Raw genomic sequence first — 13,028 nt, forward strand, 5'->3', positions numbered from 1 at the left:
AAACAGACCAGAACTTCTGAGATTGCGATGATCAATAGCAGTTCAACATATTACAAAACCCCTCTCAGTGTTGGATCATTCTTTGGATAAAATACAAAACATTTCAGTTGCAGGGGGGAAAAAATCTGTCCATTCCTTAGTGTCAAAATGTCAACCCAACTCCTGATTACTGACACAGAGACAACAGCTTGCTCCGATGCATGCTTATTTAGACATAGGTCTCAAAGCATTCAATAATACTTACTCCAAGGTAAGTGCACAGAGGATGGCTATCGAAGTGGCTAACCTTCCCACTTTGTTCTGCAAAAAGTATCCTAATTCAGGATTATATCACTGATCATATTTCAGGGGTTAACATGTCTCTCTCTTTTGAAAGCCAGAGGGTTTTTTAAAAAGTTCTTGCAGGCTTCATTCTGAGCTCTGTCAATTATGAAAGGTCATTCTGGCCAGCCAAGGGAGGCAAGACCTGAAACAGCTGGTGTGTGAAAAGCTTGGCAGAGGCCTTCTTAAAAAATGCTGGCCTGGCAATATTAACTTTAAATTAAGTGAATGAAGAGGAAAAGGCAGCAAACCTTTTAAACCTGTTCTGCTCCCATGCTCCAATTCTGCTGCTACTTTGAAGGATTTTTTATTATTATTATTTCACTATTGCAGAGCAGATGCCTTTGGACTCAAATGCAACATTCTTCGGTGGTTTTTCAAAAAGCATAGTTTAGTAAGATGATTAGACTCCCTCCTAACTCTTTATTATCTCCAGTGTGTTCCATTTCCACCTTTGCTTTTCAAAATGACAATAGATGTTATGTGTGGTCAATTTTTTTTTATTTTCCTGGCAGGGCTCTTGTGTCTTCAACAGCTGCTCAACAGGCAGAAACCTAACAAATGAAGGGTTTCTCATCACTGTATCTCTATGACAGATAAAGGTTTGCTTACTGAACTTCACTCTGTCATGCGATGATAAAGGCACAAAGGCCCTATCAGGGAGAAAAAGTAGCAAATTCACATCAGAAACAAAACAAACATGGAAAATGATTCACTGTACTGTCCTGCAGTGCTTTAGAGGACTAATTTTCTATTGTTAGAGTTGCCAACTAACCTGAAAAGATACTGCCAAGCTACCACTTGTGCCTTGATCAGAAAGCTTCACTTCTCACAACTGGGAGATAACTGTCTTCAAAACAAGCCACTGCCACAGAAAAGTCCAGTTGGGAAAAGAAAAATTGGCAGTCCTGTCCATGACATTGAATTCATACTGTCAGCAATCACAGCAATGGGCTTTCAAAGCAAGTGAGAGGCAGAGGTGTTCACTGTTGCCTTCAACCGAGTCTTCCTTGATGGTCTCCCTTCCAAGAATCAACCCTGCTTAGCTTCTGAGATTTGACAAGATTGGGTGACACCATGCTGCCTTCCCTCCTGCTGTCTTCCACAGTGCAACCAAATTAATTGGGCGATGAAGATCCTTACCATGATCAAAAATCTACCACAGGCATATATACTTGAAAATGTTTATAATAAACAAAGTACAAGTAATAAAAAAGTCACTCTGTATTTGCCTAGAAAAAAAATTATTCTCTTCAGGAAAACAATTCTCCAATTTTGTATTTCTTATCCATGCTTTTCTTGGATGACTGGTCCAACTGAAGGCAGAATGAAAGCCAAATTGCTAAAAAAAAATTCTCTTACATCAGTTTTTGCTGTCCTACTATATCCACTGTGAATACAAAATTCATTGACAACATTAACTTTAAAGGCCACTTTACCTCAAAAAGAGCATTCTAGGATCTGGATTGTTTTAAAATACCTGCAAGTGTGCAGGTATGCTTTAAAAAGAGTCAACAGATGAAAATGCAGCTCTCAAATGATATGTCATAATACATCTTGGAACTAATTGTAAATAATAGTTTTAATATGAACAAATGAACATTTATTTTAAAATTCTACCCAAGTATTGCGATGTGTGAAAGATGAATTTTTTGTTACAAGGGATTTTGAAGAGCAAAAGATGCTGCTGTATCCTTACCTTTACCTCCAGATGGCATTGTTGCTACATCATCAGAGCCTGGCAAGCCAGTCCTTATCCCATTGTTGAAGGTGTGTCCATCTGCTGGTTGTAACTGCCAGTTTAGCCCAAGCATATGCATTGCTGCAAGACAGACAAAGCCAGGGAAAATAAACGTATAGTACATACATTACCAAAAAACAAAAAACACCACCACCACCACCCTCATTTTAAATTATAGTCACATCAGGAGTACCTTGGGGGGAGGGGACAGCTTTTTTTCCAGGTCCAAAAACTGTGGAAGAGACCTTATCATGGTTAATATTTGATAAATTACTATTTTATGTTCTGTTAAAATCATAAATTAGATTGGGCTATATATAATTTTACATGGGAAAGAGATGGAAAAGCAGGTTTCTTGATCTTTTCTTTCTACCTTAGATATGACAAAATATCCTTTAAAATAAAATGTCTTATTATTTTAGCATAGGAAGGCTACAGTGCTATGCCCACTGAAATATGGGGGACATACATCTTCAGAAAGCATGCACATGTATAGTATAATTAATATATAACTTCACAATGGACCCAGGTTTTTTAATGAGAATTTTTGCATTTATTTTCATATATTTAAGTCTCATTGGGAAAATCTTTTGTTTCCTGATAGTTAAGTGTTCCATGTTAGCGAACAACATTTCCTTTTAGCTCTAACTTCATGGAGTTTAACTTCCTGGAAGAGGCTTGAAAATTGCACCCCTAGAAAAGACAATTTTTAAGATAGCCAAAGGACCAATAAAGACACTTTTGACCATGGTACATAAATTCCTTTCTTTTGCTACTTTTTGTGCCATTAAGTTATTGCTGATTTATGGCAATCTCATATTGTTTTCAAGGCAAGAGATGTTCAGAGATTGTTTGCCATTGCCTGCTTCTGCATCACAACTCAGGTATTCCTTGGAGATTCTCCATCTGGCCAACCCTGCTTAGTTTCTGAGATCTGATGAGATCAGTCTAGCCTGCAGCTATTCAGGTCAGGTCATTTAATCCCATTATAAACACTGGCTAAACTGATTCTTGGAAGCACTTTTGTATCTGTAAAACCTGTGACCACAAGAGCTTTGTGGAAAGACCAACACATACTTAAAAAGCCAGCATGTGAATGTGATAAATAAATTTGCACAGACTTGCATTTATCACACAATTACACTCAAGAGGCAGCTGAGGCTCATTGCAGCTCTGTACACTTGATCCTAGGTAATGTGTGAAAAGGCTCTTTGGAGACAATTTACCAATGGCTATGTATTCCATATGGACACCCTACACCAGAAAGTGTGTCATCTTCAGTTCTCTAGAGAAGGCCTTCAGTCCAAGATTCAGAAGGTCAGAACAAACACAACAAACAATCATTTAAAAATAGTTACAATCAGTAGTGGGATTCAAATCATTTAACAACTGGTTCCGGTGGTGAGATTAAAATAATTTAATAACTGGTTGCATACAAGCACCATTTTAACAACCGGTTCTGCCAAAGTGGTGCGAACCTACTGAATCCCACCACTGGTTACAGTCCTTCAATACTCATATCACACTTTACACATAGGGTTTCCACCCTTTCTCTTAGTGGATCTCAGATGTCTTTAAATAGCTGTGGAACTGGTAGAAAACAGCAGGAGACATTGTTCTCATCTGAAAATTATTTCCCAGGACAATATTTACTTACTGCTTTATACGTCTTGCACAATTGTTATAGATCTTGGAGCTGTTCATTATAAAAACTGGTCAGCAATCCTTGATGCTAATACATATCTGGAATATCTCTTGTGGTGCTTTGTAAGAGGTTTCTGCCAGGCTTGATTGACACACAAACAGGCAACAATATATGGTGTTAATAGGTTTGCCAGGTTGCAACCCAAAGAAGCTCATATACTTTAAAAGGACTGTGTACAGCAGAAGACAAATGCAGTCATGGCTTCTGCTGCCCAGTCCTTTCATGACCCAGTTGTCTGCCCCGTTCCTTCAGCAGGACTCTCAGTGTGCCAGCTGAATGAGGGATGCACATAACAAGATTAGGAAAGGAATTAGCTAGAGAAAGCTGCCACCCGCTGCATCAATTATAGGTTACACATATAGTCCACAATATAACCTGGCATTCCTAATGACTATTAACTTTTCTTGTACATAGAGACAGATGTAGGTTTTTACTGTATCCTAGCTGTTCAGATATATAAGTTATCAAAATCACACCCATGGAAATAGTAAATGTATTTTACTTAGCTAATATGCAAGACCTGTTACAGAGCTGAAAGATACTACACTTCACAAGAGCTTGCCCACTTCATTGCTAATCTGTGTTAAAAACTTCTTCTTTCTAGGCTATTTTCCCAGTGGAGGGGTTAGCACTGTGAGTGTCATTTCCACAGGACTCTGTGTTAAAAAATAAATAGTTTTATTGAATTCATGTGCTAGAACTATAGAGAGAACACAGTGGGTTAATTTTTAAAACTACTTTTCTCTAGAGACTCAGGTTCAAATGTGGCATAGGTCACAAGTGAAATGAATTTGGTAGGCCTAGTCCCTAATGGTAGTTAGGCCTACATTTCAGAAAGAATGCACAATTCATCACAATTGACAGTCCCTCCTCAAGAGAGGCCAGCAAATGGAACAGCAGGGTCACAGAGGTCAGGATACAGGGCTAACAGAGCAGCCATGTGGGGAAACAGAACCTGGCCTGACAAAGTTATGCTCACTTCTGCTTAAGGCAATCAGTCATTTTAAATGATATTATTAAATTGAAAAAATATTACAGCAAATAATTCTACAGAAGCATTTGGATAAATAAGCAGATCAGAATGTTTCCCACAAAAATAGTCACTCGCATGATTAGAAAAAGAGTAAATAGAAAAAAAATTAACACAGCTGGACTAAATCTCAATTCGTATGCTGCTAACAAGCCATGCAATAGTAAAGACACTGAAAAATAATAATGGGAGATGCTCCAAAAAAAAGATATCATGTCCTTCATGTACTGAGGTCATTGCAGCTTTGTGAAGCATCACTAAACTGTTCTCACACAAAAGTGTCTCGTAATGGATAAAGAGCCAATCAATAAGTGTTAGACGTTATATGTGGAGGGACATCGTCATCTGCTTGTGTAAATATGACAGCTAGCTACATACTGTGTTTACAGAGAGGGTTAGTGAGAGCTGAACAAAAAATATTTTAAATGAAAGATTAGACACATTTTGTCAAAGCTGGGTATTGAACAGGAAATAGATCTTTATGACAAAATATGTTTCATGTGACTGGAGAGGTTCAAAGAAATCTTCTTTGCAAGTAAGAATTAGAATTCCAAATTTACCACTGTACAAATTGATATATTTAACCAGTTGCTAACTGAGCTATCTGAATAATTCTACAAAGGTTCAAAGAAGACATGTTGTAGGAGAACTGTGATTAAATCTCATTTGTTTTTAATTTAATTAGCAGCCTCATATTGTCAGAGACAAAGCTACAAGGAGGCCAGGGGGCGGGTGTCTGGGGCACGCACAAAAATTCAGCTTTGTGTTTTTTGTATTTTTTAGTGTTTTTCAGTTTTCGGCCTGCAGGGGGCAGAGTTTTTAGGCTAGCAGCAACAAAATTCAGGGGATCTTTAGGACTCTCCTTATGATACCACCCAGGTTTGGTGAGGTTTGGTTTAGGGGGTCCAAAGTTATGGACTCCCAAAGGGAGTGTCCCCATCCCCCATTGTTTTCAATGGGAGCTAATAGGAGATGGGGCTACACCTTTGAGGGTCCATAACTTTGGACCCCCTGAACCAAACTTTACCAAACCTGGGTGGTAACATCAGGAGAGTCTCCTAAAGATACTCTGAAATTTTGGTGCTGCTAGCCTAAAAACTGCGCCTTCTGCCAGCCAAAAACTGAAAAAACACTAAAAATACAAAAAAACAAACAGGGGGGACTCAGATTTTGCACCCGTCTCCATTTACCCTAGCTACGCCTCTGCATATTGCAGTATATAACACTGAGAAATTTGACAAAATTTGTCTCACAGAGAAAAGGGGTGCTGTATGGGGATCCTTTAACTGTTTCTTCTTTCCCTTTCCCCCTTTAAAACTTGTTTTTCACCAAAGTTGAAAAATTATTTATTTATTTAGGTTGAGGCCCTCTGAATATCCCTCTAACAAGTTATTTTCAGAGGAACTATCATGATCAGCCCCGTTTTATCCTGCCATATTTCATCTTCCACCCGGGACCTGGGCACCTGCTTATGTTCAGACTTTCTGTTCAGACCCCCCCTCCCCCTCTTTTTCCTTTTCTCAGATGCATTATTAGCTTGTTAGCCACCCGCTATTGGAGCTCTCTCAGTAGTGTGGAAATAATTTATATGCCATTAAAGGTTAAAATGAAATGAAAGTAGTGTGGAATGTAGGTTGTTTTGACCCCAATGGGGGAAGGTGGTTTCTTCTTTCAGCGGACCATGGGACTGGACAAATGCCCCCTCCCCTTGGAAACTGATGGGCAGGGTGGGGTGATAAGATGTGGGGGTGACATAGGGTATAATGGTGGTTGAAATATTGACTATACTTAGTTCTGGCAATGCTTATCTCCTGATGCTGTTTCAAATAAAGAAATCAACTGAAACCAGAGTCTTACCAATGAAAGTCCAGGGGGTACAACAGGAATGTAATGTCCTCTGGGGGTTGTATTGACAGAAGCCATCCCACAGATATTAGGACCCCAGACTGATCAGGGGTTTAAAGGTTAACACCAACACCTTGAATCTGATCCGGAATTCAACTGGTAATTAGTACAACTTGTGAATCACTGAAGCAGTGTAAACTCACTGGGGGCCGTGTGAGCACCCTTGCAGCTGCATTCTGTACCAGCCGTAGTTTCTGGAGCAACTTGAAGGGAAGCACAACACAGAGCAAATTACAGGAATCCAGTCTGGAGGTGACTGTTGCATAGATCACTATGGCTAGGTTGGGATGGGACAAGTAGGCAGGCAGCTGCTTTACTTGGTGAAGATGGTAAAAAATTCAATTTGGCTGTCTGTGGGTCTTGGGCCTCCATAGACAAGGCATCCTAGGTCACATCCAGTTTCAATACAGGTGAAGGTGCCAATGACACTCCGTCCAGTCTCCAGAGCCAGTCTTCTGCCACCAGTCCTCTTCGACCCAGTTATAGAACCTCCTCCTTTGAAGGATTTAATTTCAGCCTGCTCTAGTGCAACCATTTTACAACAACCTTCATGGACATGGCCAGATATTCCAGGACAGCTTCTGGCTGGCCACCCATCAAAAGATATAACTAGGTGTCTTCAGCATACTTATGACAGACTAGCTCAGAACTCCAGACCAGCTGTGCAAGGCATTGCATGTAGAGGTTAAATAACACTGGGACAAGGATTGCTTCCTGCGGCACCCCACCATCAACAGGGCACCAAGAAGACAGTCCCCCCTCCAACCTAATGACATCCTTTATTCTGGAGGAATGAGGTTTTGGAGGACAAAGGTCAGCCATCCCCAATGGTCTCTCTGCCCCTGCCAAAGCCCAGATGCTTGGTATACTAGAGAGTTGAGAAAATGGTGATGAGATGGGTCAAAATGTCATCATCAACCACATCAAATGCTGCTGTGAGATTGAGTAACAACAGCAGCCCTAATTCGCCTCATCTAGCTAGTGCCTGAGCCGATCTGTGAGAGTGGCCAGGTCAGAAGTCAGACTGAAATGGGTCCAATCCTGAAGTCTCATCCAAGAATACTTGGAGATGTATTGTCACTGCTCTTTCAACTATCTTTCCCAAAGACAACACATTTGAAACTGAGTGGTAGTTGGTCAGATCCAAAAAAATTGCAGATTGTTTCTCCAGGAGTGGTTTCACTACTGCCTCCTTCAGTGCCCACCCATCCCCAGAAAAGTCCCTGTCTCTAAGGACAAGCTGAGAGTCTCCCATAGGAACTGCCATATCCCATCACCACTGGTCTTAATCAGTCATGGGGGGAAGGGATCCAGGAGGCAAGCGGTTGGCTTCACAGCTGCCAGGGGCTTGTCCATCTTGGTTTGAGAGATCAGACTGAATTTGCCTAATATAGTACCTTAAGAAAGCCAAGGGGCCTCCAGTTTACATACTGTATCAATAGTGATGGGGAGGTCCTGGTAGAGCATCAAGATTTTGTCTGCAAAAAGTGTGCAAAAGTCTCACAGCCAAATCACAAATTGCTTATCTTTTTAGATCCCTTGGAGAGGGACATGAGAGACTGAATTACCCTAAACAATTGGGTCAGGCAAGAACTAGCAGGGGATTTCATAAACATCCTAAAATATGTTCTTATAGCCTTGTCATGAGCTCAATGCCAAATTTGCTCTAAATGTCTCAGCTCCTGTTTAATCATCCTCAACTGTCTAGTACAGTGGTGGCGAACCTTTGGCACTCCAGATGTTATGGACTACAATTCCCATCAGCCCCTGCCAGCATGGCCAATTGGCCATGTTGGAAGGGGCTGATGGGAATTGTAGTCCATAACATCTGGAGTGCCAAAGGTTCGCCACCACGGGTCTAGTATATCAAACAGCTGGGCTCATACAGGGTAGAGAGGCCACTGGGGAGCAATCTCATCAATGGCTCTGGAGAGGCAGCAATGCCACTCTTCCACCAGATCATCTAACAAGGTGGTTAAGCCATTGAATCTCATAGAGCGTTCTGGAAGAAGAGAAGAATTTGGATTTATACCCTCCTTTCTCACCCACAAGGAAACTCAAAGGGACTTACAAACTCCTTTTCCCTTCCTCTCCCCACAACAGACACTTTGTGAGGTAGGCGGGGCTAAGAGAGTTCTGAAGAAGTCCAAGGTCACCCAGCTGGAATGGAGGAATAAGGAAACAAATCTGGTTCACCAGATAAAATGCTGCCATTCAGGTGGAAGAGTGGGGAATCAAACCTGGTTCTCAAGATTAGAGTCCATCTTCTCTTAACCACTACACCATGCCAATTGGATCCATGAGTCTTTATGGGTGAGACCTCTTGATGGTATTCCCATTTGATATTTGTCAGTATAACAATATTATTTTTAATAATATAATGCAACAATACATCGTTGCCTTCAATCTAAGGGCTGACATGAGTGTTAAAAGGCAGCTTGGGAATTCTGGGGTTTTACCAAGCCAAACTGTCTTGTCATTAACCCATAAATCCAAACCAGGTCTGTTTATATGCTGCTTCTTTGTCTTGTTCTGGAAGACATAGTCTACACACAGTTAAAAATGGGCTTAGGGCCAGTTTCAGTTACGGGAACTGATGAGGAACATAATGGCAAGTTTACATGGAACCAATGATAGTCTTTGATTATTCTAAAAGGGTATAATTTCATGTCACTTTAGTAAAATCAGCTCATAGTTACATAGACATTATGTTAGTTTAGGTAATCTAGTTCTAGGACGGTGCAAAATTTTTGATATCTCAGTAATAGGAATGTGACACTGGAACTATGTTGTGTTACTGAGCGCTACAAAAGGCAATGCAGCAGCTGTTACTTAATCACATTTTCCAAGACGTGGCTCCATGCATATATAAACTTGATTGGGAGTAAGTCCCACTGAACTTAGTGGGATTTACTTCTATGTAAACATGCAGAGAGCTAGATTGTACAGCTGTTGTAATGTGCACAATTAAATTACCATCCAGATTCATATTTTGCTGATACATGTTGAACTAGGGGTGTTTTTTCAGGTTGTTAACTATGATTTCAGGAATGGTAAATGGGAATGATTCTTGGACATTACAACCAACTTCCCTTTCCTTGTGTCCCCCCCCACCCCAGTCTTTTGTGTGTGTGTGTGTGTGTGTGTGTGTGTGTGTGTTTTGTGTCATCATCTTACTGTCATAATCATCAGTATTTCTTTGATTCTCCTGCTTTCCTGGGTAATTGCATTTCTTCCTTGCAACTGGATCCTTGCAAAGGATTAGGGGTATTCACAGCCAATCACCAGCGGAAACAAGCCCCAGAGAAAGACTTTTTACAGCCAACAGCTGCTTTGAGCTAGAATTTTTTTGGCCTGCAGCTGCTGCTCTAAGCTAGATGACATTTTCTAAGGATGAGAGATCCCACCTACCAGAAAATCTTTAAACAGTAGAAGTAAATAAAATACCTCTGCAGTGGAAGCCCAGCATGAAGTCGTGTTTTACAGTAACTAGATGATTCATTACAAACACACATATGTACTCTTTGTATGTGTGTGTGTATAGAATCTGAAATATTTTCAAAGATGTAGTCATGGGGCAGATTTAGTGATGGGGTGGTCTGCAAAGAATGTGAAAGGAGGCAACAGACTACAAGGAAAGATGGCAAATGCAGAGTATTCAGAGGAAACTTTTTTAAAAAAATTACTGTCACTGTAAAAGTGCATAAAAAACCCAGATGCAGACAAGTTTAAAAAAAAAACACGCAGCAGCCAGCATTCTCCTGCCAGGTCATCACCATGCCCCCTTCCCATAGGAAACAGTGGAGAGGAAGTCTACTTCAGAGGTCTGTCAAATTGAACCCCTTGCCCCTTCTGCTTGAAATCTATTGAATTTTGAGAATGAAGGAAAAATTATGTTCTGCACAAATTTGATACAATTCTCTTTTTAAAAAGCTGCACCAGATCCTTTGCTTTTTCTTTGACAAGAATGGTCTCAAAATTCCAGAAACTGAAAAAATGAAAACAAAACAAAACATGGATTTGAATCCCAAATTGGTACTTTCCAACCTGAAAATCAAGAACATATGGTAAAGATGTTCCTCCTGAAACCCAGATGTGAAATTTTAACAAAAATTTCTCATAACAGGCCTGTGTTGATCTAATAAATCTTAAATAAGTGTCTGATTCCTGCACTTGTTACTCAAAAGTTGTTCAAAGTAGACCAGGTATTATTTTAATTAATATTTACATGTTGGCATTTCAATAGTTTGAACACCTATTTATTAGTGCTTCATGTAAAATAAATACAAGGACCAGATGGAATCATCTCATTTCCCACTCTGCCACCATTTTCACTTCTGCTTTTCTGAAAGCCCCCATAACTTTGCCTCTTTTCCTGCTTCCTTTATTTCTTCCAGGGTTGCCAACCACCTAGTGGGGCATAGAGATCTCTGGGAATCACAACAGATCTGCAAAAAATATGCTGCATTGGCCTTACACCCTGTCACAGCTATGAACATTCTAAGCTTATAGGCTTAGTTACTTTGCACTGACTTTCAAACATGTAACTGACTTTCAGTAACTGACTTTCTAACAAGCTTGTATGTATATAGGTGATGATGTCTTGCCTTGGAGGTAGATAATTTTTCTGGTTCCTAAATATATAAATATATTTGTATATTTATATTTGTAAGTATACTCTCTGTCTCTGTCTCTGTCTCTGTCTCTCTCTCTCTGTATTAGCTTATTATAATTATTTTGACTATGTTGTGGGATTGTTTCTTTGTTCATATTACCTACTATTATTATTATTATGATAAAATGATTGTGCCTAAAGTGGCTGAAGACATAACAGTCAAAAGTACTGTTTTTTCCCTGGGTCAATTACTTTCAAATTCTATTGACCACCAGCCAAGGATTTCTCTATCAACATCTTGATGTCTGGTCATTCATCTATGAATACATGAAACTCGGAAGTTGAGTATTTAAAGGCATCAGACATTGGTATCCTTCACTTCTACACCATTAGTGGATCTCTTTCAAAGTGATAACTATTACAGAGACTTGATATTATTGTATTTGGGATCCCCTATGTGTGTACTATTCATTGTTTTATTGTTGTTATTTATAATATGTATACTTCTGTTTGTTGATTAAGAGTTGTGGTTCTGTTATATAAATGTTTTAATTATTTTCATTAAAAACAGAGTTTTAAAGTTCGCACTAGAGCCAGACAGGTTCTTTTCCCTTCTGTAAAATAAAATAAAATAAAATAAAAATCACAACAGATCTCCCAACTACAGGAATCAGTTCTCCCTTATAGTTGGCAGTTGGGAAATGTCTGACAAATTGAGGGTGAAGCATTCAGGGTGATGTTCAGAGAGGAAGTGACCTCAGGAGGCCATAATGCCATACAGTCCACCCTCCAGAACAGCCATTTTCTCCAGGGGAATTAACCCCTGCCATCTAGAAAGCAGTCAGGCTTCCAATGAAAGATCTGTGGGGAGCTGATATCTTTGTAAGCTCTCTGGAAAAGCTAGCTGGAAGGCAGTTTTCACTTGAGCAAATCACTCTGGAGTAAAGAGAGATTGCAAGATAACCCACTGTGATGGACCTAAGGAAACGGCAGAGGCAGAAAAGCCGGAATGTAAAATCTTAATCCCTCATAGAGCCTGATTGTGTGAGTGGCAGGTTGGGAGTGGGTGGAGTTTTAGGAGGAGTTAGAGCTTCCAAGAAGATTTGAAAGAGTTCATCTCTGAATTGCATAAACAAGAGATGTGATTAGTGTCTATGAAAGACCTGTGGTGTTGGCAGGATGAAAGCAGCAGGAGATAAACAGTCCCTACACTAGTCTAGAAGGGGAATTTACTTCTAGGTAGAGTAGAATTCCTGGCCCAGGTTCTAAGAGCACACCCATGTTTGTCTTCTGGACAGAGTGGGTAAAAGTGAGGGAACTGAATTAGGAAAAGTTTGTGTCAGACAGGGACCATGTTTAACATGGAATATAAATGGAGCCAGTGCTCCATAAAAGAGAAGGAAAATATTTCATTATTTGGAAAAATTAAAACAAGATATAATCTGTCTACAAAAGACTCACAATAGAAAAAGAGGATATAAAATATCTGTCTCATAAATTTCTGGGTGAAGATTTTATTCATCTATTGGTAAAAGAAAAATGGTGTGGGTGTTGTATATTAAATCACATTTAGAGCCCAAATTGGTATTGACATTTAGAGCCCAAATTGGTATTGGTACCAATTTGGGCTCTAAATGTGATTTAATATACAAATGTGATTTTATATACAAGATGATGCTAGATCTGGGGGGGATAGAAGTTAATCTACTTG

At 39.8% G+C, this 13,028-nt stretch overlaps 1 protein-coding gene across 1 annotated transcript in view; it reads right to left on the minus strand.

Moving 5' to 3' along the window:
- TENM2 (teneurin transmembrane protein 2) overlaps positions 1-13,028 on the minus strand; it is a 1,113,792-nt gene that overhangs the window by 195,922 nt on the left and 904,842 nt on the right. The window contains exon 10 of the mRNA XM_048487386.1: positions 2,021-2,143. Within this exon, the coding sequence (XP_048343343.1) occupies positions 2,021-2,143 (123 nt within the window). The remainder of the gene's footprint in view (positions 1-2,020; positions 2,144-13,028) is intronic.

This window comes from Sphaerodactylus townsendi, linkage group LG03, assembly GCF_021028975.2.
Source record: "Sphaerodactylus townsendi isolate TG3544 linkage group LG03, MPM_Stown_v2.3, whole genome shotgun sequence".
NCBI classification, from domain to species: domain Eukaryota; kingdom Metazoa; phylum Chordata; class Lepidosauria; order Squamata; family Sphaerodactylidae; genus Sphaerodactylus; species Sphaerodactylus townsendi.